Source organism: Halyomorpha halys, unplaced genomic scaffold (genome assembly GCF_000696795.3).
Source record: "Halyomorpha halys isolate HHAL.00 unplaced genomic scaffold, Hhal_1.1 Scaffold469.1, whole genome shotgun sequence".
Taxonomy (NCBI): Eukaryota; Metazoa; Arthropoda; class Insecta; order Hemiptera; family Pentatomidae; genus Halyomorpha; species Halyomorpha halys.
The window spans coordinates 46149-72630 of NW_027114062.1; the positions used below are offsets into that span (position 1 = coordinate 46149).

Below are 26482 nucleotides of genomic sequence, written 5' to 3' on the forward strand. Positions count from 1 at the left end.
AAATGTAGCAATATTGATACCAGTTCACAATACACTTAAATATTAATATTTTAAATCATCAAACCTTACTATTCAATTAAACAAAGTATAATTATAAATATATAAGAAACAAAGCATAGGACGAAACCTTATCTATCTTATATCATATCTAATCTATTAAGGGAAACCTAACAACGGTATCCATATCTAAATTAGAAACTAACTACTTTGGTTGTTGTTATATCGCACGTTTACTTGCTCTATCCGATATTCCTTATCGATATCAATATCCAGACCAACCGTCAGGAGAAATGGAAGGTGGGATAATAATAAGGAACCAGGTTTTCATGAAAGGGAAACCGGTATACATTAAAACATTTTGACGTGAAATAACGAACTCGAGTTGATGTAAAACAATTAACTCAGGTTATTATAATGCAAGTTTTGTTTTAAAAATAAACCTTAATCCACAATGAATTAATATGATTGACAAAAAATAAAACATGTGAAATATTGAGTGACAGAGGATTATTTTGCCCCTGATAAGGGTGTTACGATTGCCATGGTAAGATATCTGCGTAGACAAAAGGATTATGGGGAAAAACAAAAACGCGAGTGATGTGTTTAGACGAGTGGGCATTGGTTTTGTGAAGGGGAATCTTCAGCACGTCCTAAATAGGAGAGTTGTGGCATTACATCGTTAGGGATTATATCTCTATAATTATGGTGATATGGTGACCGGAAAGGAAATATCGGACAACCTTGTGTTCTGCCAGGAGTACACCAAAGACTACGTGAGGTTCGAACTAAATTTTATTTTAATATCACTTTTATATTCCTTTATGCAGTAATGTAAATAATAGTTGCTAAGGTTAATCATTTAAGTTAAAGTTAAGTCAACCTATAAGTTCTCATTGCTTTATTAATTAATATGAATTATTTTCTTTCCTTTTTCATTCTGTGTACATATATTTCTTCTTATCTTTAAACTTTTGTACATATAGTTCTTCTGTTCATTCTCATGCATGTACAGTGCTTTCAATTTGTTAATTTTACCTATGTTTTTATTTGTTATGTTTACTTAATATTTCGATAATTCAACAGGACGAAGGTAACACCCCTAGGTTTTCTGTTATCTACATGTAAAGGTATTCGGCAGTGGTTAAAATTCGATTATTATTTATATAAGGGTATATTGTGGGCATATTGTTTCTGGGTTTTCGTTATTTCAAAGAAAAAAATAACGTGGCGCCTAAGGAGCAATTTATTCTTTATTGTTTTGTCTTTTTTTCCCTTTTGGCGATTATAGTTATTTCTTTTTTTGTTATTTTCCTTAATCTCACCCCCTTCTCCGCTGAGCGTGGGCAAGTATAAACGATAAATATATAACTAAGGATAGATCAAATTTAGACAAAACCTGGTCGTAGACAGTTTACAATTATAATAACCAAGGTATTGGTCAAATTAAAACATTTACGCCACCAGAATATGGAACACATAACAACATCGAGTTATCTATTCATTTACGAATAAAATTTTCGCGTCTATTTGGCAGAAGTATGCGAAGTATGCGCAACATGCAGTCATCTGCGTGACGCTTGTAGAGCGCTGGTGTCGTGTCGATCTCGACACATCACCGCACACGCGTCCCAATATGCACGTAGTCTTGACGTAAACATTTTTCCTGCAAAAGAGAAGCAGAGTGCAATCAGACGCTCTGATGACGGCATGGAGCATAATTCCTAATTACTGGGTATATAGGTTCTTATAGATGTTTTATGTACATGTTTGTATTTAAGTATGCTCTAGAATTCCAGGGGGTTATAAAGTTTACAATTAGAAATTCACCAATCGAATTTTCGCATCCCGGCTCCCTGCCTACAAAAGAAAACATAATCGAAGTAATAAAAAATCGATACACGGGTCATATTCGTCAGTCGGCGTTGAGTCACGCAGACACCCAGCGTTGCTTCAATTTACATGAGACAACTGGTGCTAACGGAACAATTATGAATTTCGAAGAATTTTTTTATTAAATAATTAACGAAAATAGAATTATTTAAAAATTATCAAATAATCAAATCAAGTTCATATAAGTAATCATCATCGAGACTATTTCACAAGCTACTAAACAATTTGATTACTTCAGTTAAAAGTAATTTAAAACCTACAACCCTTCAATAATTACATTCTAACTGAAATGCATTGTTCATATATATAATTTAAGGAGACGTGGGAATAACAAAGCAGACGTGGTTCCTCCAAATGAAGAAGTTTAAAAGGATGGTCATAAAAAATAAAACTAATTCAGAAGGTAATATAATAAATATAAACAGGGTGTACCAGGTAAAAACTACGAAATTTCAGGGACTGATTGTACACTTTGAAAACCGCAAGGCAAGGCATTACCTCACCCTTTTTTCTTCCTTAAGAAAATTAGTTTGGGATTACAACTTGATCATCAGCTTGATCGAAATACCTGATCTATTGATATCAGTCAATTACTAATCCCTGACTTGTATTTGAACAGGATTAGATACGACCACTTCTAATTAACAAGAGCAAAGACAATCTGCTGGATTGTGATCAATATTCAACCTTCCAACGGTACTAGCTTTAACTAGTCGCTTTTAATTAAATGACCTTAATTGCATCAAGAAGACATAAAATCGATCATTTAGTAATTATACAAACATTTATGAATTTTAAATTTTATTAATATTATGTGAATCTATTCTCATTGGGTTCAAATGATTATTTATAACTTCATGATTTTTTTACACTAGAATTTTACTGGCCGTGCTATTGAGATACCATTTTTTATAGTTTTAATCCTTATCTAAAATTTCAGTAATCATTCGAGTTTATTCGAGGAATTTCCGGTACAAAATCTTAATACTTTTAGGAACTTAGGTACAAAAACTTCTTTGAACCCTTCTGATCAACTATACATAGGCAATCTGCTGGGTTCAGTGGTCCATAATCAATCTTCCAATAGGGTTACAACAAATTATACTTTGGGAACGCAAGTGAGAAAATGCCTTAAGAATAGGATTTTCAATATTCAGATGTCGACATAGCTAATTATTCAACAAGTTCATTGTAAATTCAGTATGATATACATCCCCTTTGATTTAAATAATCGTTAAAAAGAGATAACTCGTTTAATAAATCTCAGAATGAATTTAAGAAGTAAAATGAAATTCAGATTATCTCTAAATGTAACACCATGTCAATAATCGGTCAAGGTAAATTAAATTAGTTCCAAGATTCTCATAGTAGTTGTGCGTTATCATAACTTTCAAATCCGTTTGATTATTATACTTATGGCGTAGTGGATTAAATTAGGAATAATCCATATTCCCAGAAATATTCGTTGACAAATTTTGGTATGATAAATAATTTTATTATCATTTCGAATAACTTAGTTGATGTGTTATCAATAATATTTATATTTTTAATATAAACAATTTATTTCGAACTAAATTAAGACAAAAATGATAATTTTCTACTTATACCGACAAGAATAATATGAAAAAAAATTGATATATATTATAATGCTAATAACCATCACTACTATTTATAATACGTTATCATCTTTTCATATATACTATTTATAATATATAATAAAACAATTTGAACGAGCGAAAAAAAGATCTAACTCTAACAATAATCAATGATAAAACTGAGAAAAATATTTAATCATTTATTCGTTTGAATGATTTACTTCGGCACTCGAGAGCCGAAGCTTCGCGATATTTTAAGAAATAGTAAATCTTAAAATCAAGTATTTAAGCTCAACTCTGACCTTTCGTTATGAAAACTATTGTGATATATTTCTCACGTTTTCCAACCCAGAAAGGGGAACAACAAAAACATTAGAAATACCGTGTCTAAAATAACTTATTAAGACCAATAATTATTAATTTTGAAAAAAATTTAAAATTTGAAACCATCATATAATAATTTTGATCATACAAAACTAAAAGTAAAATGAATTATTTTTCATTTTTTTTTTAATAACATTAGTTATACAAAAGATAAAAAGATTGAAGATATAAATTGTTTTAAAAATTACAGTACTCTTTGTTAATTAGAGAATATGATAATCCGTAAAAATAATATATTAATAGATAAATTAATGATAGATTTTTATACGAACTCAATACACCAGAGAAGGGGAATAATTCATAAAAAATAATAGGATTTAATTTTTCATACGCAGCAGAATATCAAGGTCACAGAAAAATGTATACTACTATATACACATCAATATTTAAAACCTTCAATATCACTTTTAAATATTTATTCTAATACTTTATGAAAGATCAGAAAAACCTTAAATAAATATATATACTTTGATTAATTAATCGTTTAAAATAAATTTTAAAACACAGGATAATTAATAGTTATAAAAAAAAAGTATTTCGAAGCCATTATCTAAGCCTAAAACAAATCTGATGCGATGCGCAACTTTCACTTAACACCCTGAAAGGCGAACATTCATTCATTATTTTATAATAATTTATTATTTTTCTCTTTGTATAAAAACTCATATTTTAGGATTTCTCGAGTTAAAAATAACGTATCAACTTTTTGCCCGTCGAGAATACAATAGTTCAATAAAATATAACAAATCCGTGATCAAGAGAGATCGGATACGTTCGACTACCTCCAATTTTTTAGTTTCTAATTGGCATATTTCTCTATTTCTTGAGTTAATAATCAAATTATTTCATATTTATACATTTTTTATTACTGTTAACAATCAAGGGTAGTTAATTATTTCAAATAAACAAAATTAAAGATACTTTACAAAAAGAGTTTTTGAAAATTTGGTATTTAAGCTATATTAAACTATTTCAATGAATATAAGACCTTGCCGACATTTTAGATAACTTGATTGCACAACGATGTACCGAGTTTAATCAAAATAGTTTTAGCCGTTTTTGAGAAAATCGAAAGTGGCACTTCTTGACGGTCAATTTTATAAAAAAAGTTGCTGTCACGCACAATGTATGTACCTTCTTTAAATATGTAATGTCAGTTCCGTAAGACTTTTAGTTTTTGAGCTAGGCTGACCACACTATTTTGCGGGACTAAGTTATTTTAATTCGGGGAATGGGACCTTAAAACGTGTTTTCCGTCGAAATGATTTCCCTTACTGTATAAGAGAAGTAATAAATTATATTATACGTATACGAGAAAGTTATAAATTAAGAAACCGCCGGATGTTAATGTAGACCCACAGTATTTTCCTTACATTTTTATTGGGTAGCTTAGTCCAATATGATAATAATAAGAATCGTCCACTGTATCTTGACCAATAGTATTAGTCCTATCAATATTTATTTTTTGGAAAACGCATGGAAACTGTTATTCCTGCAAAGATCATTATAATCACTTTAAAGTGAACTGAACAAACTATGTTGAGTACTTGACGTATATTTCTTGAGATTTAAAATATTTTTCAAGACGGTTCATTTTCGATAAATGTAGCACATGGTCAAAATCATATAAAAATATTGTTTAAGCAGCACTGGAGTCATAAAATACCCGATATTAATCATATTTCATTTAATTAATTGATAATCGAATCAGGTAATTATATCAGATAATTAACCATATAATATATTAAGTAATTTTTTAAAAAAATTTTGTATGTTAACTAGATTTTGACAAAAAAAATGAGTCATGTTTAGAAATATTTGATATCTCTACCAGGCAAACAGACATATGTAAGTACTTAAAATGATTTTAATAATAATAGTTTATTCTATTTTTTTTTTTTTTTTTTTTTTTTTTTATAGCGCAAATCAAGTTATCAACTGACAAGTTCCGAGGATCGTAGTAAGATTACCTGTGACTTGGGCGCCAAATGCATAGAACGTGAAGAACTAAAATTGAAACGACGGTTAAATCACAAAAGCAGCATACATTTTAAGAAATGAATGAAGGGAGCCGTTTGAAAATGGACCCAACACAAGCAGTATTAAAGGCTGTAAGCCTAAACAACCATCTGCAGTCCAACCCCAACCACCTTCTTGTACCCTCCCTTCGGATTACAGCAAAGCTAAAGAGGGAAACACTTCGTAACTCACATTTTTAAACAAGACATTTACGATATCATTGGAAGCAAATATATAAAAAATAGTGGCATTTTTTCATCGCTACTGAAAGTTCTTACAAACAGGTTATCAGAGAACATTAGGAAACAGCATTAATAATTTCCTTTTATCTGCTACGAATCTCAATTCCTGCAATCTATAATCTACACAGTATCAGTAATCCTGCTCTATTTTCTGAAAGACTTGCAACCAAATTGATAACTCCAGATAAAAGGGTATTAGTGAAGGTGCGTATACATCCCAGCGTATACATTTCTAAACATTTCTTAGATATTAACAGAAATTTGCTAAGAAGCAACGCATAATACAAAAAATTAAGATCATACAAAAGATAGAATAGAAATGTTAACTGATTCATGCTACGTCATCCTTCAAAGCTTAATCAATATACTTCATCTATTTTCAAAATTATGAGCATTGCTTAATTTTTTTAAATTATTCCTGAATTTTACTATTTTTATTTATTTATTTCGTAAAAATAAAAATTAATCATCAGATAAAATTCTGACAGTAATCCTTGGGTCATGACATTCCAAAATTCTAACGCTAGTTTTTACGACATTAAATTAAGCTGTCACGAAACTGCGAACTCTCTTCTAGCCAGAGAGATATTGAACCACCGTTATAAAACTATTATCATTATTGGACACTGGCTTTTCTACTGCTAACAATAGATATATGAATAATAAAATTCGATTCCCAAGTAAATTCAGTTTCAACCCAAACGTTAAAATAATTCTATTCGCTTATCAAGATCTATAATCTTCCTGGTATTAATTATTCCGAAAAGATTCTTAAAAATTATAATCATTTTAAGAACAACTATTTTAAATACCAGAGGGAGCTGATGGGATGCGCTATTATCAGGATATATGGGAGATGAGAAAATTTTTAAAAGAAATTTTGAAGGTCACAGATGTAAATAAATGAATAAAAAGGTAAGAGGAGTCATTCAACTACCCCTCCCAAGCTGCAGAAGTGCTTTGAGGGTCGGCCGGAACGCCATCGCCGGGCTCCTATATAGCACTTTTCCGACATTACACAATATTGTGGACACATTTTTCCTCCTTTTCCACAGTGGACATACGTAACAAAAATCCTACTTAATTTTTAAAGAAATTCTTTACAACTGCATCCAGATCACCAGTGCCTACTTCCTGGTAATATGACCAATAATTACGTAGGGATCAGTATAGCTCTAGTTCATAAAAAGGGCAACATGGCGGATCCCGGGTTGGAAAGTCAGACAAGTCCATTTGCCAAGCAGACGGGGGGAGGAGGATGGCCCGAGCCAAGGTTACACCCCCCCGCCGATAGAATGAGATCGCCCGCGGGTCTGCCGGAACCTAGCAAGCAGTCGGTAACTTGTGACGTCACAGGAGCAAGCTTCCGGTCCCACAGATTATATTTATCGTTGCAACACATGTAAAAGGGTGGATATAGGAAACATGTGCTCCCCACCATTTCCAATAATCATATTGATATTGGATTAAAAAGTTGAATTTTTTAGAGGAAAATAATACTCAAGTATAGATCATTTACTAAGAAATCTGAACACCCAGTTTATATTTTTCTTTATTTTTAAAATTTCTTTAAAATTATGATCATGTGCAGTTACATTAAAGACCATAGTTATAGGGATTTGAATTGATACATGATTTATGTTGAGAATGCCCTGTATCAACTTATACTTAATTTGTTTCCGCCATAATAAATGAAAGCAGTCAATTATAAACTAAACATAAAAACACAGATAAAAGAAAATTTTCTTTCATGTGCCTCTTTCCCTATGTGTACCAAGCAGCACAAACGGCTGATCCATAATAACTATTATGAAATTATTTCGATTAGACATTGACCTAACCATAAAGAATAGGGCAGGGTTAAAATCAAAATTGCATTAGTTATTCTTAAAAATTAATAATGATTCCTCTATTTATCACTAAGTTATATCGCTGTACCAGTTCAACAGTGTAACATCTCAAAAAACGGTTATTTTGAGCTATGCATGTAATCCGAGCGATAAGGGTAAGACCTATGCAGTAAAACACAGAATTGTTCCAAAACATATGTTATCAAATCCAAGTAAAAAAAAATATTTCGCTAAGATTATAGGTATATCTCAAAATAACCATTTTCAGAGATGTTACACTGCTGAACTGGGACACTGATACAACAAAAGCATTTTAAAAAAGATAGGACTCACTATTTTTATTTTATATGATAGTGATAATTAAAATAGAAACAAAATTTTATGAATCAAATATTTAAATAATTAATAATCAATGCCTTCATTAGAAAAAATTAATATTTAATGAAATAACTAATAACTATACGATAAAACCTTTTTTGATACAGAGAAGGCTGACTTAACCAATGACAACAAAAAAACATAATGACAAAAATATAACTTTAAATAAACACAAAATAATCGATAATTCAGCTGCATTAATAAATATGAATATACTTTTATCAAAGAATGACTTTTAAGATTTTAAATAAAAACCTATTCAACTACAATAATTAATGGAAAAAACTTAAAACAATAAGTCAATACATGGAACAACAATATTATTAAAATAAGCACTTTAAGGATTTTCTTGTGATTCAATTTTATTTCAGGCTTTTCTTTCTCAACAGAGTACACCAATATTAATAAGCTAATTTAGTGAGAGATTTCAAATGTGTTTCAAAGCTTAAATTTTTATCATTACAACCTTGAATGTAAAATAATTGAAATACAATTGAAAAGCCATAACCATAATCAAACATACTTATTTGTAACTATGAATAGAAAAAAATACAAATTTTGAAACAAGCAATAATAAAGAATTATTAAGTTTCTAATTTTTTTTTTAATAAAAAGATTTAATGTTAAATAAGATTGTTTATTAATTTTTTTTTTATTCTTTCATAAACATAAATATAATAAAAAGAACTACATGTAGCATAAATAGGAAAACAAAGTTTGTTTTACAAATAATATTCCTAACTACTCATTTGAATATGAAATGCGTGCATTTTTTTTTTTTTTTTGGAAGTAGGTACAATTCAATTAGATATTTATTCACAATCAAGTTCATTAATGGAAGGTTGTATTATGTAAATAAGCAAGGTTGATTTTTTGAGTCTGTTTTTATTTTCTAACTTGAGATGTGTAACTTGTGAAACGGTTTCAAACCATGCCAATAAAAGCCTAAACATTTTTTTTATATTAATTTTCATCAAAAAATCTATCAAATGGTATTATTATTGGATGTACACGAAACAAAACACATAAAAAAGATTGCTAAATAATGGCCTAAAAAGATAATTTTCTTTTATTTTATCTATATTTCCAAAATAAATAAAATACAGTGAATGAATGAGTTCATTAAATGGATACATACAATGTAATAATTTATGACAATGAAAGAAATCCCATTCAAAAACTTATTTTAAATTGGAGGAAAATAATCCATAAAGAACTGAAATACAGCAGAGTATTCTTTAACAATAGTTTTATTGATATTATATATTTTAAACGATATCTTAATATTATTGATTTATGTCTACAACATCGATAGACACTAAATTCTCACATTCACACACCAAAAAATATAAGCATTAGAATATTATGAAATTAGTTGACACATACATCAGAATCCTAAGACTGAAATATATTTTGTACATTTCAGAAAGCATTCATTTTGATCCAGAACAAACTTTATATTGAACATAAAAAATTAAATTTCCAGTACAAAAAAAAAACTTCAAAGCTCTATGAATCAGTTAAAAGATGCATTATGATCCAAAACATTTCAAATTTACATTTCTTCTAAAAATGAATTCCACAATCCAGGAGAAAAATTACTTTTAACAAATATTTTGGACTGAATTACAGTGCCAAAAAAATGTTAACAGAATATAAACAAAATGCACTGGCATCTGTTGCCCATCAAACATTAATTTCATGAATGGGAACTATTACTTAGATATATACACTCAAATTTAAAAAGATTTCATGATCGCAATGCTTTCCTCTGCTATATATTTCATAAATAGTTAAGTGAAAGTACAAAATATATATAACAAATTGCCATCTAGAATAGTCGTGTAATAATTAAATTAAGTTTTTATGAATTGTTAAAATTTATTTCCATTAAATAGCCAAATTTAATTTTTTTAATGCTGTAAACTATGCAGTAATTAATGAAATGTTTTAACAGGCAAACAATGCCACATTCCAGGAATATTCAATTTCATATAAAAACCAATACAATTACAGAGGAAGGATCAATCATTTTACCAAATACAGAAACATTTATAAAAATATAGTATTTGACAATATATTTAATCAATCATATTTGGCAACTAATTTTGTGACACGATTGGAGCATTTTGATTACCTACAGCCTAAAACATTATGTAGGCTCTGACCATAAAAGCTAAAGAACTGATAGATACTGAAACAAAGTTTACTTTAATGGAGAACTTTCTTAATTGTCAAGTTATACCAATGATCAAAATTAAAGGAGAATACAAATACAAAGTTGAGGAAAATGTAAATAAATTTAAACAATTTCCGACAGATTACAAAAATTAAATACCAAACCCAAATGTATTCAACTTTGAGAACTAACAAACGCCAAAATATGAACTACTATATCATTATATAAAAGATGTACATAGATATAAAGGGCATATCTAATGCAAATACTATCAACAAATATTGAAATATGGGTTCAACATCTTATGTTATCGTATTTAACTTATCAACTTATATCATTTAAATATTTATTTACTATTTAAAAATAAAAACAAAACAAAATTTCAATAATTATTACTTTTAATCCAAACAAATTTCACTAATCTCTTATCACAATGGTTTGACAACAAACCTACTTAAGATACCAATTTGTAACCAAGACTGTCATATAGATTAAAACAACCCATCCTAGATAAAAAAAAAAGAAAAAGAAAAAAAAGAAAGGAGGCATGTCTATAATGAACTATTTCACCCCTGCTCAAAAGTAGATAACACACAAATTAAATTTATTAAAAATTTTTACCCAATGGATTTAATACTGATCTGAAAATAAAATAGTAATAATATTATTTTGAAAGTACTACCTCGTTTAGCTTCCGCAACTTCTTCAGCTGAAAGATCACCTGGATTGACAACTACTATTACAGGTTGTTGGTCTTCACCTTCACTATCATCAGAATTGTATTCTGGCAATGCCTCCCTCTATGAATGAAATAGAAGGATTCAGAGTGTTTATAAACTGACTAAAAAAATGAGGTACAATGTTGGTGTACCTCTAGTTAACAAACTATTTCACTAATGATTTAGTAATGTACATAAAATAACATATGTCATTGAGTAACTGCAAACTAATTTTAATTTTTATAAAAACCGCCAAACTACAGAAGGTAGGTTTCAACAAAACATTACACCAAGACAATGACACAAATTATTGGGTGCAGTGTCAATTTAAAATTTACCTTTGTATCAACGGTTGGACCTTCTTTGAACCCAACTTGCTCTTTTAAACGTGCTAAAAATGCAGGTTCTTTAGGTTTTATATACGCAACATTTCTTTTGGACATTTCACTACGAGGGGAATGACATTATAAGTATCTCCTACAGCAGTAAACTAAACGTTTTATCGATCCTAAAGGAAATAAATAAACAACATATTCACTATAATTACAACATAATAATATAACTACAACAGTACAAATTCGGCACCTTTAGCGTAGCCTCTTCAAATCAATGCCATTGCTATAGTTGATTTAGGTTAATTTTACTTTTTTTAAACATAAAGTTAAATTCGGCTATTATTTGGACGTCTTTAATTTTCTTAACAATTGTATTTTAAAATATATTAGGTCAAAACGCAAGGAAATTATTTTCTATTAAACCAGGGTATACTCTAATGCTCAAGTAAGCAATAGATTGTAACGGTCAACAATACAAATTTGTTCCTAGTATTCGGTGTTTGTGTATATTTGCATTTTTAACTATAAAAGATAGTCAGTGATAATTTGTGTTTTTTTTCAACGTTCATTTTATGTTAGCTGTTAGGATATTGTTCCATTATTTTACGAAATTACATTAAAAGTTTTTGAGTTGTAGGTAAACTATACCATTTTCAGTTCTTATCATATTGTGATTAGCTGAATGTTTTAGATAAGTCAGAACAATGGAAGATGATGAGTATTCAGATGATCCTTTGAATACTTCAGCAGATATATTTGCCAACAGCAGTACTGATACAGTAACTGAAAAATTTCCTCCACCACCTTTGGTTGATGGAATAAACGAAAAATTGATTTTATCACCTAGAAGTGACTCTCTCCTGGATGAGTTTCTTTCTGACAATAATAACCCTCATAGAATTTGTTGCCCATTTTGTATTTTTGACTTTGGTTTTGAATATATTCTTAAAGAACACATCAAAACTTCTCATCCACTAGAAGTAAAACAAATACTCTGTTCGAAGCCTGGTGATATTGAATTTTATGAATGTCCATTTTGCGAAGCCAAGTTTTATCACAAAGATTTATTGCCGAAACATGTGCTACGGAAACACCAGTTGTCTATAGTCAGCATGTTCTCAGGATTCAGCCCAGAAAAGTATGTTTATTGTCGATTCTGTCCTCATAAGATAATTCGTAAACATTATAAACTGTTATTGATTCATATAGAGAGGAAGCACTTACAAGTTTTTGAAAATTATTTCATACAGAAGTATTCCAGAATAACTAGAAGCGTAGATGACTTAAAAGTTATTGAAACACAAGATTTTGTAAGTGAGTATACATCACCAGGATTGTCAAACCAAATGAATAAGTTAACTACTAATGAAATGGTGAATGATTCTCCCTCAATTAAATCAATACTAAAACCTCATACTGCATATCCTATAGAAGCAGCAGAAACAATTGATGACATAATGTTTACTACTGATGTCTCTGTTCACTATGCTAATTTTGAAGTTAAACCAACCAGAAATGCTAGAAGAAAGTTGAGATTTAATTTACCTAGTCCAGAAAAAGAACATGATAAAGAAAACATGGATGTTACACCTAAAAAGAGAAAGAAAACAGGTGAACAAAGCTCTAAATGGTTAAAAATTTTCAATTCCAAAAAAAAATCTGTTGATGTTGATAGTATTGATGCTAAGCAGTTAGCTCATTTCAGATGTGGTATTTGCTTAGAAGGCTTCAAAAAAAATTCAAAATTAGCTGAACATGTAAAGAAAAAGCATAAAGGTATTACTCTGCAAGCACAATACTGCTGTGGAGATTGTGATGCTAAGTTTTATCGTAATAGCTTCTTGCGTCGTCATTGTAAGTTTCATCACTCTCCACTATGCTTGAAATCTACTTTTGTCAAAGATCAAGGGAAATTTTAGTTTTGCTGTATGTATATTTTTGGGTGACAAAGCTATATATATTTATATACCTTTTGTGATAGTATTTGTACTAACATGATTTTGTGTTAGTATTTGTAAATATTAAATTTATATGATTAAAAAAAAAAAACCTATTCATAATTGTGAATAGGAAAAAATAGAATAGTAAAATCCCTTAATTTCTTCTGGATTAGTTTATTCTTTTTTAATCAATATTTTATAACTAACTATTTTAAGTTAAAGATTTTTTTTATTCATTTTTAAGCTTCATAAATTGTTTTAATGATCTTAATCGGCTTAACTAGTACTCAAGATTGTAACGTTATAAATTATTATTATTCTGATACTCTGGTCTGACAAGAACCATAGCGAACTTATCTCCACAATCTCTTACTTTCTCCCTCAATCTTTGAGCATTCAACCGCCTTTGATCCTCTAGCCATCTGATCTGGGAATGTCCTATTTTTCGTTTCCCATAGAGCATCTTCTTGGATATCCCTTGATCGGGCGTCCTCTGTACATGTCCTATACATCTTATTCAAGCTCTTTTAACTAATGACATGATGTTGGGTTCCCCAAACAGTTCTATTAGCTCATTATTCCTTCTTCTCCAAACTCTATTCTCCGAGACATCTCCCTATATCATACCCAATACTTTTCTCTCCCAGGAGTTATGCATCCATTCCGCTTTTCTTGTCAAGGACCATGTTTCATAACCACTGGCCTTACAACATTTTGCATATGACCTCTCTCATAGAGAGAGCTTTAAACTTCAATACTGTCTATTGACTATTACCAATTATACATTATAAAGCTACAGCTAAATTTCTTTTGTGTACTTATTTATTTTAGTATATTGTTCATGCTAAGAGACAGGATAATATTTTGTCTATTTCAAAATTGTATGTATTTACTGTGATAATTTTCATGTAACATTTAAATTTTGTTTTTTATTAATTTAACATTTCCCCTAAAAGAGTAATTTTATTTTATTTAAAGTATTTAAAAATTCTAGTCAGTCATGTGTTTAAAACATTCCGATAGACTAGTGGTCTGTGAAGCTGAAAAGTCTTATTCACCATTAAGGTTTAAAGAAAAATTTATAAGAGCCATAGTTATATTTTATGGATAATTGTTTTTATCTTATTTATTCAATAACCAATGCATCACCATATACTTCTCATAGTTTATTTAGCTTCTCAATTAATTTCCAATAATGTTAATTTTGGAAAATGTTTGTCCAGTATGATTGCTTATGAAAAAAATCATGTCATTTAATTAATTTATTTTTTATATTGGTTACTATATAATAACCAATATAATCAGTAGAAACCTAATATGCAATTTCAAAAGACCTGCATAAACACAGCCAAAGTTTCGGTTTTTTTTTTTGGGTTTTTTCAGTAGTTATTAAATGAAAACTTGACAGAATAGCTTTCCTTACAGTGGTCAAATTTTCTCCAATTTAAGACCAAAATAGTCTCTATATCACCAGTGCTTTCTAAAATTAATCGTTTGTTTCTAAAAGATTTTCTTAAAAATGATAGATAATTCAAACATTGCAAAGTGGTCATGCTTAATTACTCCAGTAGTGATTCTTAAATTGTAATAAAATGTGCATCACATTGATAAAAGATATTTCTGTACATCAACAAAAGTTCAATATAACTCTATACCTGAAATGTTCATTCTTTCAATGTCTTAATTTTTAACACCCTGGCTGTAGAAAAGTTTCAAACAAAAGAGCAAGGTTGAATGAGCATCGAATGCAGGAGACACAATCATCTTGTAGCGGACAAAATGATTTTCTCCCAGATCCTAGTTTTCCATTTGAATGTAAGGGAGAGAGAGGCACACAAATGTGATGCTAGGTGATACTTCATATTACAATATCTTCAGTGGAGCCTTGCCAGAAGAAATTTTCTATCATATCCGAAGTTTTTTTTTTCATCCCTCTGCCTTGCCATTTCTGGCATACAGGGTCATCAGATCCGAAGTAATGCACTGTGAACATTACTTATTCATATGCTTATACTTAATATACAGTGCTGAGTTTGTGTCACACCCAATGAAAATAACTATTGCCAACTTCACCGTTGCTATTTTTATACAGCATTTCAATGGCATTTGCTTCAACTTTCACTAAGAACTGTCTTCACTCATGAGTTCACTAGTAACTTCATTATGTTTGCCCCATAGTGTTCTGTCTTAACTAGCAGATTTTTCTGTGGTCCCACTCTACTGTTACATAGCCGTAATCAAACGAAACCTTGGATCACCTCCCCTAGTTGATGTTTTTCTCTTATACAGGCACTGTCAAAAACACCTCACTCTACCACCACCTTTAGATAATGTTGCATAACACCATGCTTGCTGGTGTTACCAAGTCCAAAAGTCCGTGCAGAGAAGAATCTGGCAGATTGGAGATGAAAATTCAAACTTGTTGATTAAGAAAATGATCCTGCCTCTTGCTCAAGTCAACCTTACAAGAATTGATTGTATTGGCACCTCCTGCATTTGAAACTTTTCCTCAGCTAAGGTTGTTATAAATTATAAAATTGTTAGAACGGCCTTGTGTATTTCTGTACATCTTTCTTTTCTTTTTTTTATGTCAATTTTATTATAAATTAATAATCATCCAGTTTTTTTTTTTAAGTAATGAAAAATTGATCTTTATTTTAAGACAATTGGTCCCCTAAGAATAACAATTTTAATAGCATTGTTAGCCTATATTAACTGATTTTAAATAAAACTATGAACAAAAGGTAAATATTTATCCAAGTTTATATTGATATTTATTAGTTACACGTTGTGGAAGATTGATTATTAAGGAGATGGATATTTAAATTATGTTAATGAGGAAGCCTTACGGATAGATGTGGGTAAGGAGTTCCAAAATAATGTAGCTCATTGAGTAAAGGATTTTTCAAATGAAGCAGTTCTACAACAGGAAGGGATGTACAAATTGGTAGATTAGGATCTTGTATTTAACAGGTGGATGAATAAACATAAGGTGAGGAGGTCAATAATATAGAAAGGTTTTTCGGTTATGAGGGATTAAAATATATATATGCGCTATGGAGGTATAGTCTTTGGAAAACCGGGATAGAACCAACTTTGATCGGAATACTAGTGAGAGATATGGGAACGTCTGAGAATACAAAGATGAATCTTATAATATTTATAGTCTTTTTTTTTTTTTTTCGGCCAAGACTCCCATTGGAGTCCTATACTCCCTAACCATGGTTGGGGGTCAAAGTTCTTCATTTTGTGGGACCGCCACTCAATGAAAAAACTCAACGTCCCAGGCCGAATTCAAACCGGCACCACCAATAGACATCACATTGGTAAGACTGTGTCTTTACCACTGAGCTATGGGCGGCCCAAGATATATAGTCTTATGAATCAGTTCAATAATCGTTTTAATCTCATTTCTTATTCAACTCTCCTTATACTAGGCATCCGTAAGATATGAAAAGTTACTAGAAGCTGGCAGATACTTATTGAAGGATTGAGATGATTTTTGGGTTATTTGAGAAATGTGGCTATTCCATGTTAAGTGCTGATCAAAGGTGACTCCTAGGTTTTTCTGAGGTATATTAATGGATAGTATATACATGTATTTATAGGTCGGTAGAAAAATTATATTGGGAGTGGCAGATACCATTAGATAGGTGATTTTTATGTATAGAAAATAGGATTGGTTAGAGGGAGTAACCTTGAGGAACACTGTGAGAGTAGTTATGATGAGGGGGGTTTACTAGGAATAACAGCTGTTATTTTTTTTATATTTTTTGATTATCTGCCATTTACATAAGAACCGTTAAGCCTAAGCATTCACACATGGGCTGAGACGAAAGCAAATTTAAATTCAGTCTACTTGACTGTTCTTGTATGTTTGTTACAAGATTTCACAAAATACTAAACAATTACAAATTTTTATGTTTTGGGGGAAAATGGTTAATTTAAGGAAAAGAGTAATTATTTCTTGGAATTTAGCAGTAATACAGAGCTCATTTTGATCTCTAATTGCAGCAAATTTAATCACCTCCAATCAAAAACCAAACAGAAATTCAAGTTCATCTACATTTAATTGAAAATGCTATAGTCTCTTCTTTTTGAAGACAGAACAACTGGATAGTGGTTATTAACTTCAAAGTGACCAAAAGATGAAATTACTGCTGAAGTTTTGTATGTCATATTCATCTCTTATACCAGTTTTCTTCTCCTGAACCGGATCTAAATCAGTTGTTTTTTTTTCTGAAGATTATGTAGCTCCATACGTTTTCTCTGCATAGCACCCAACAGCCTTATACACGAATATTCAAGCATATGTATTGAGTCAATTAGTTCCAAAACTGACTTAATCCACTTTTTTCACTTAATGTTTTTATTTTATTTTTTACTTGTTATCAATGCATTACTTCACCTGGCATAGCCTTATAGATGAAAGGAATAGTTTAAATGATGAGCTGCTGAGGTTAGCAAAGGAAGACCAAGGTCTATAATATCTTAATTTAAAAATTTTAGAAATAGCCCTTTAAGTTGAAAGTTTTTAAGTAAAGGAGGAGGGTCCAAAATTATCACTGCTTAGCATCCCTACTATTTGAAAATGGATTGAGCCAGTTTTGAAAGTAATCATCTCAATTGAAGAGCTAAGTAGATGTTAGGTTTCAAACATATGACTGAAAAAAAGAAAATTAAACTTAATAGTTTTTAAACCTATTTTAGACTAGAAAATTTCATTTTTAACTCGTGAAAACTACCACAATAAAAGAAGGGTTTAACTGCAAAACTCATTCTTCACTTCAACAAGTTTTGTATTAAACCTGAAAAACCTTAATTTTTAATAAAATATAATTTTTAAACTTGCATTTTCAATTTCAAAATGTAATTCATACATGCAACACTTCATTGTCAAGAAAAAAAACAATTAAAAGTTTGGAAATGTGATTTAACAAGTAGTGTAGAATAAACGAAATTGATGAGGTAGTAAAGGCAGGAAATGCTTTTTTTTTTTATTTTTGAAATTGCTTAGCTCATTAGCTTCTGTGCAGAAAGTTAAAAGTTAGAATTTATAAAACTATTATCCTTTCTGCTGTTTTTTATGGAAACCAAACATAGCCTCCAACATTAAGGGAGGAATAGCGCCTTAAGGTTTTAAAAAATAAAGTATTATATAAAATATTTGAACCTAAGGAGGATGAATTAACCTTTAGAAGGTTACACAGTGCCAAATTGCGGGGAACTGTATAATTCGAGAGATACCATTATGGCGGACAAGATAGATGTGTAAGGTTGTTGTGCTTAGTTATAAATATATCCCTAAAAAGTTAGCAAATACCGCTCCGAGTTGTAGACTAATGCGTAGGTGGGAGGATTGTATCAAGAATAATCTTGTGGAGAAGGGTTTAGAAGGCCATCATTGGACTGATGTATGTAGACAGTGATTGGTGGTGTCCATATCAAACCTTTGGGTTTGCTAATGTCTCATTTTTATTGAACTTAGAGGTTTTTTCATGTTAACTATGAAATTTGAAGTTTTGCAAGTAGGTGCAGAAAAATTAATTCAGGTGCTTTGTAAATAAAATATTTGTCTTAAAATCTCATATAACAAATACTTTCACTTAGCTCTTCAATTCTGAGATCCTCATTCTGTCTTAAGTTGAAATGCTTACTGAATGAAAACATTTATAACGTTAATTCTATGGTCTTGGATTATGCATTGGTTATTATTGGATAAAAATGTTCTTTAGTTACTATAGTTAAATGATGTTATAAAGTTATATTGCTTCATAAATATTCATTATAAAATAATGATTTGTTTTCTGTTCATCACAACCATGTATATTTAAAATATATACCATATGTAAAAAATATGGCAATATTTCTGGTATAAACGAGCAAGTGCCTATACTGTGAGTATAAATGTAGTTACTCAAAGCTTATTCTTATTGAGATTTACAAAATGTGATATGAGTTGCTTTAGATGAGTTAAAATTGTTTTAGATGTCATTTCAATCCAAATCAAAATAAGTTTAAGAACTTTGGACCTTTTTAATTTTTAAAATTGTTATAAGTGTATTTCTTTACAGTCAAAATTATTTTCCTATCTTGATTAATAATATTCAATTATAAATTAATGAAGTTATCTATCACATCAAGATCTGTTATGTTCAAGCTAAGCTTCAGAGGTGCACAAAAAAATTTAGTGAATAAGTGGAAATGAGGTTACCAACAAAAGATGGTTTAAAATGCATGAAGAATTTATCTTTATTAACTCTTATTACATTTTTTATATTTGAGTGTAGTATCTTCAAAATTTTACGTTTGTTATTAGATGCCTAATTTAGTTGTTGTTTCAAGTTGAGGTTGTGGTGTCTAAAAGTGAACATAATTTTGTCCAGAATATAAACTTTATTATTCATTCATGAAATTCTATGACCATGTATACATTTTTTATTAAATATTTCCATAATGCAATGAAATCCTGTTCACTATCATGGAATCTTTAATAATTTCTTTTTCAAACAAAAAATGTATTGATTTAAACTAATCTACTTTAATTTAATAAAGAAGAAAGTAATTGAGGATAAATTCTTGCTTTGCTTACATAGCTAGTCTGTAACTGTGCACCTATTACCAACAATAGTTAATATAAATTTATTGTTGTTTATTTTTAGTTTTATAACTATTATTCATCCTTATTTTAGTTTTATAAATCACCAAAGAAATTAGATATAAGTATGTTAATAAATTTGCACTAAATGTAAATTAGATATTATTATTATTTACTGTGTTGATCATTTTAATTTATAACCCCACATCCTATTGATTTTAAAAATATATATTAAACATTCTGCTGCTTTGATTTGACAATGGCACATTGAATTTTATTTTACATTGGACATATTCCAGATATTGCGCTGCAGATCAGGATTACTTTCCCTCCTGGTGTTCCCCTACGGACTTTCCTAAAGTTAGTAAGGTTGTTACAAAGTAACCCTAGTTTATTATTAATCCCTGTCCATGATAAAGTCTTTGGAATATGTCCAATTAAAAACATTTTTTTGTCAGATCTGCCACAATTTAAGCAAAGCAGCAATACATTTATACTAATAGATATACACACACTTTTCATATTTTCATGGCATTCAATACTGAATTTTAAAATAAAACTGCATATCTTTTTTTCTTAAACTCTTGCATGAAGTAAAATACATGGAAAGACTGAAAGTAAATGAAAATAGTTTTTCATCTGGATAAAATTTTCAAAAAGGAGTAAACTTAACTTCATTTAGTTAATATATTGGTAATCTGTTAACATTAACTGTTTTCTTAATTCCTGTAAATTGAGGTGTTCAGAGTGGTATATGGACAGACAGCAGTTTAAATAGACTTATTTTTCACAATACTATAAACCAGTTAGATAGTTCTTACTTCATTTTGACTAGCAGGAAGATAAAAGTTTCCAAAATGGTAGGTGAGAGATTTTTTAAAGAATTATTAGAACTTTTCTTTTTTTCAAATTGATGAATTTACCTTAGTAAAATGTCCTCAATAGTTATCTGGAATATAATTCATAATACTCCCATATAAATAAAACTAATAGTATTGTATGTAACTGTAAAGTAACAATTACAGCTATGGTGTGTGAAATATGTACGTCCAAGCTTCAATGTACAACTTTGATAATCATAAATTAATACATTACAGAATTCTTAAATTTGTTAAAACTTTATCTTATTAATTAGCATAAACATTTTTTTACGTATAAAGAAATTTTGGTTAATTAATGGCTGGTATGATTAAGAAATTCATGAATAAAATATTTATAGGTTTCAAAATTTAATATATGTTAAGTTGGAAAAGCCATCCACCGGAGTTCCTTGAAATTTTTTAAGCATCTAAATAAATAATACTTCTCTCACAATTTATTTCATAAATATGAAAGTAAAATTAATCAATCTTAAATTTACTGTGTATTGCTTGGAAATAAACATTTTTTCAAGTTCTTTTCATTATTCATTTTTTTACTAACAGTAATGTGGAAAACAAAAAAATAATAGCTGGGGTGTAGTAAATTCTATTTCATTATTTCAGTGTGCCCCTAGAAAAAAAGTTTAAGAAACACTGCAATTGCAGATATTAAAAACATTAAGTAGAATATTTCTAATCTGTGTTTTAATTCTGTTAATAATATATGTAAATAAGAAATGTTGGTGAATAAGTTTTTCAACTGAATTGAGCCAGGTCTGATGGATCAAATTTTCTATATACATTTTATTCAATGAAAATACATGTTAGCTTAAATAAATAATTTTACTTTACTGTAGTTTTAATAACTACTTTTGTACACTGTGAGCTATTTATTGTACTGGTATCCTAAAAGAATATATCGGTACTTTGCTTGAATAATGACTGAAAGAAAAAGTTTGTTTTATTTTTAAATGAATGTAATCCCAAGATATGAGGTAGGCAGTTTCTTTCTCTACTATGGTTCCTGGCTGTCCCAAAGCTAGAATGGTTGTCTAAAAGTAACCAGTCTGGGATGATTGTAGAATACATCAATACAATTTTTTTTGTCAGATGTGCCACTATTTAAACAAAGAAGCAATATGTTATTTAAAATTTAAATATATTAAAAACCAAAGATTTCGGAAGAAAATTATTTATTAACAATGAATGTTGTTCTTTACAGATCGCTGGTAAAGTTCTACGGATCAAGCTGCATCATAATCCGCTTTCCTTGCTTGTGCACTCGTCTCTAAGTAATTCAAAGATAATTTTAAGTCCTTTTTTTGCCCCCAATTTTGTTTTGTTTTTTTAAATTTATTTATTGACATTTACTACTGTACATAAAGACATCAGGTAAATTTGAGGAAATCATAATGGTATGGTACAAGCATGCAGAGAAACTACTCAATGGTAGCACTCTAAAAACATTTTTACAATATAAGGTTTCGAGGCCAACTTATTTTCTGACACCTCGGAGGATTGTCTGGAATAAAAGAATGCAAGATTAAAAACTAATGGGTTTGAGTGGTTAGGGAGTTTGTAATGGAAGGATTGATATCTGGTTAGGGCTAGATCGGTTACATAGGTAACATTAAGGTCTTTATGTATGATTTTATTTGTGACAAAGTAGGGAGCATTTTGGATTGTAAGGATTGGATAAGAGGGGAATTCGAAAGTTTAGTGGAGACCCAAAACTCAACGCCGTATGTCCAGATAGGCCTTATAATTGTCATGTAAATCAGTCTTTTGTAATGAATTGGAAATTTGGACCGTTTGCCTAGTAAGTGCTGTAATAGTCGAAATCGACGTGCAGTTTCCTGTCTTTTCACGTTTGTCCAGATGTAGTCCAAGGTAGCGGATCTGTTCAACTGGGGTAAGGGCAACATTATTGAAGTCCGCCAATTAGATAATATTATTTGACATAATTTTCTTTGCAATTTACAACAGTATACAATACATTCAGTCGGTTTGATTATAAGTTGGATATTCCTATTAAGCTCCGGAGTGAGGGCAGAGGGCGTGTCCAAAACTCCACTTTTTGGCTTCGCTTTTGTTTTGAAGGAAAGTAGAGCTTACATTCCTCTGAAAGAAAATCTCCTCCTTACTCCATAACATAAGATAGCAACCTAGCTAAATATTCACCATCTTAATTTTTTTTCTTTTTTTAATGTTAATATTTTTCCAATCGTGTGCATTGAATCGTAAGTCAAATGTTATTTAAATCAATTAAAATAATAGCTTAAAAGTTATAAATTTGTTTTGTAATTTATTTATTGTCAACATCGTAAGCAATTAATATGGCTATTTTTTTTATTTGAGTATCATTGTATTTATTTTTTAATAATTCCATTGAAAAATTAAAGAAACTGTTTCTTGGAGTATCGAATTAAAACAAAAAGCTATAACGAGATATTGTTATAAAAGAACGATAGAACTTAAGAAAAAAATTGGACCATATCGCAATGCAAATAGCATTCAACAAAACCTATTGAAAATTGATTTGAAAAATTTCGGTCAAAATCCCTGTACAAATAATAAAAACAAAACTGTGTAGAGGGTGTTTAATATGATCTCTCAGACAGCCTCGATATTGCATGTTCTCAATGGTATTCTCAGCACTACCAGAGTTGGAATGAGATGTAAGCTAAAGTGGAAAGGGGGTAACCGAAAGGGAATAAGTCTTTCAACTTTAAAAAGGATGAGGTTACACTAGTGGAGGATGCTATACCTAGTCTCTTAATCTAGCGGGCTTCAAGCCTCAGGGGAACCAGTCCTCAAAACTTGTTGATTCAAGAAAGAAAATTTGGATGCTGAAATAATAACTTCAACAACTACATCCTAAGTATATAAAGAACTGTTTTGTACCAATCTAATGTCAGGGCATCTAGCTAACGATCTCTGAAGGAGGCTCCCACCTAATATATCTATGTCAAATATTACCGTTTGTCTTCGACGTTACAGAAAAATTCCATGTTTAATTTTATCGATTAAATGTCACATTTATTAATTTGTCAGTAATTGTAATTAATTACAATTATATAAAGATCAATACATAGTAATAAGTTGATCAACGATTTAATTAAATCTTGATCCATGCTCTACGACTCGAAAGGCTTCAAGTTTCCTATATCAGGAACGCTAGTGAACACTGATACACTCGTTGCCTACAGTTAGTACTGCGCTTCTCTATTGCCATTTTTTACAAGACTGTGGCAAGAAGTTTATTTTTATACATCAATGATTGTAACTAAAATGGTAGAAATCGTTTTTTACTATTAAATTACAAATTTATCTCCCTAACAAGCAGTGGTGCTGCCAAGGGGCGAAACGAGGGAGGGCCCGGATTCAACTTGAAATTACAAAATACTTTCTCTTATTTACATAGATCGATTTTTATATTATTTCATTAATGTATGTTAGTATATAAAATATTACGCCATATGTTCCTCAATATTGATTTGTTGCATCATTAGAACGAATCGGGTATTGCAGAGCCCAACAAACAGGTTGGACCTCTTTCATCTCTTCTGAAACGAGCTCCTGGCTGAACTACCGTCAGTAGAAATATTAACGTAAAATTCATATGACGATTCTATAAGTTATATGGGGGATAAGGTCCTACTCTTCAACTATAATATGCGCACTGAAAGGTTCTTCGAAGAAACTATTTATTTAAAACCAAGGTTTCGAACCACTTTGATTAAAAAGAATAACTTTTCTTGCCATTCAAGTACTTCTTTTCAACTTCCACTCGGATCATCTTCTTTCAATTGTATACTACCAACTATTAATTTTCCAATAAAAGGTATTTTCTCAAGTAGTTCACGATATACATATTTGGTATTTGATGAAATTGTACCATATGTATATATATATATAAAGTTCAGAACTACTTAGTTCCGAATGTTATTATATTCATATAGTAGGCAATAAGAAATAAAGCCGGTCTAAGTATATATATTTATATGCGCCTTTGCTAATTCTTGCTGTACAACCTACAGTTCGCTAACTCACCGTTATGAATCAAAGGTCAACAATTCTTTATCTTTCGTTTCATGGTTCATCATAGTAAAATAAAGAACACTTGAACCAATTCTTAAAATACCTGAAATATTCTTAAATAAAATAATGCCCATTGAGCCATTTATTGCAAAAGTCAAACCTGGTGTTTTGAGAAACGCAAAACTTCAGGGAAAGTTACTTGAAATTTAGTAACAAATGATAGCTTTTTCTGTAACGTCAGTTACAAGCATATCCAGCTATTTAAATACATTTGAAGTTAATGCTTTCAGTAATTATTAATCATTTTTTGTTTGTTAAAATTTATGTTGATGAAAATATAATAACTAAAAACTGCTTTTTCTCTCAGCGGTTTAATTAGTGTCCTGATTTTAATTGATAAATTAAAGATTCTCAAAATATCCAGTGATAATATTAACAACAATACTTAATAAGCAAATAACAAGCATAATGCATTTTTCTTAATCGATAATCAACCCCATAATAACTATATATGTAATTAATAAGTTTATAATTGTAATTTACATGAATTAAGAAACATTTGCCAAACACATAGTTCCCAAACACAAATTAATCTACATAGCGACAGAACGGAAACACATTTCGCTGTTCGAGTTCAACAATGTAACCAATGTTTATTTTGAGATATATATGTAATATGAGTAAGATATAACTAAAACATATGTCACAAAATCTAAGCAAAAGAAAATATTTCGAGATATTAGTTTTTAACTGTATATATCTATTCGGGTATAAATGATTGGACCATATATCCAATTCTGATGAAATTTTCAGGAATTATGCGAGTTAATTTCTCATTTTTTTCATATTAATTTTATGAGATTTTAACTACTTATTTTGATTACGTGTGCAAATTTTCCTTGGCAAACTTATGTTTATTTATTGTCACAAATTTATGTTTATTGTCAGATATGTATGAGACGTGTTTTTTGTTTCAAACCATCCTTCATTTAAAACAATATATATGTAAAATGTAAAAACTTGTAAATCCTTAGAGGGATTTTGAGAGCTTAACTTTGAGTTTCAGAAAGAAATAAATCTCAGAATTATGCATTTTTTTTTTAATTTTCAGATTTGGATTTATCACCTTTTAGATATCCATGTCTCATTATATTATACACTTTTTTTGTGAATTAAGGAAGAGATGAAATATAAAAAGCTTGATTATAGTTTTTGGATATGAATTTGAAGTATGTCAAGGCTGCAGTCAAGAACAAATAAAAAATTCTCAATTATTTTTTGTTTCTTCTGGACTACAGTCCATATTCACTTTTGGCTAATCATTTATATTTATATATATAAAGGTGGATCCACATGTTGGCCGCTCGCCAAGGATCGGAGGCTCGTGCAAATGCTCGGGAAACAAAGAGCGGGCCATCCACATGTCAGTGTTATTCAGAGAGGCAAGCATGG

At 29.8% G+C, this 26482-nt stretch overlaps 2 protein-coding genes across 3 annotated transcripts in view; one reads left to right on the forward strand and one right to left on the reverse strand.

The window, feature by feature from the left end:
• The window catches only part of LOC106683145 (uncharacterized protein KIAA1143 homolog), a 51546-nt gene extending 39674 nt beyond the window's left edge, over positions 1 to 11872 (reverse strand). Inside the window, exons 1-3 of one of the 2 annotated variants that reach the window (XM_067051336.1) lie at positions 11842 to 11872; positions 11595 to 11764; positions 11220 to 11337 (exon numbers count right to left, since the gene is read on the reverse strand). In XM_067051336.1, the coding sequence (XP_066907437.1) occupies positions 11220 to 11337; positions 11595 to 11699 (223 nt within the window). In that variant the 5' untranslated portion in view covers positions 11700 to 11764; positions 11842 to 11872. Of the gene's footprint in view, positions 1 to 11219; positions 11338 to 11594 lie in introns of both variants that reach the window. The other variant, XM_067051335.1, reaches the window with a different exon arrangement.
• Positions 11854 to 14185, forward strand: LOC112211924 (uncharacterized). The gene has a single exon (XM_024364244.2). It carries the CDS (start codon positions 12296 to 12298, stop codon positions 13508 to 13510), a length of 1215 nt encoding a protein of 404 aa, XP_024220012.1. The 5' UTR covers positions 11854 to 12295; the 3' UTR covers positions 13511 to 14185.
• The last annotated feature ends 12297 nt before the right edge of the window (positions 14186 to 26482 follow it).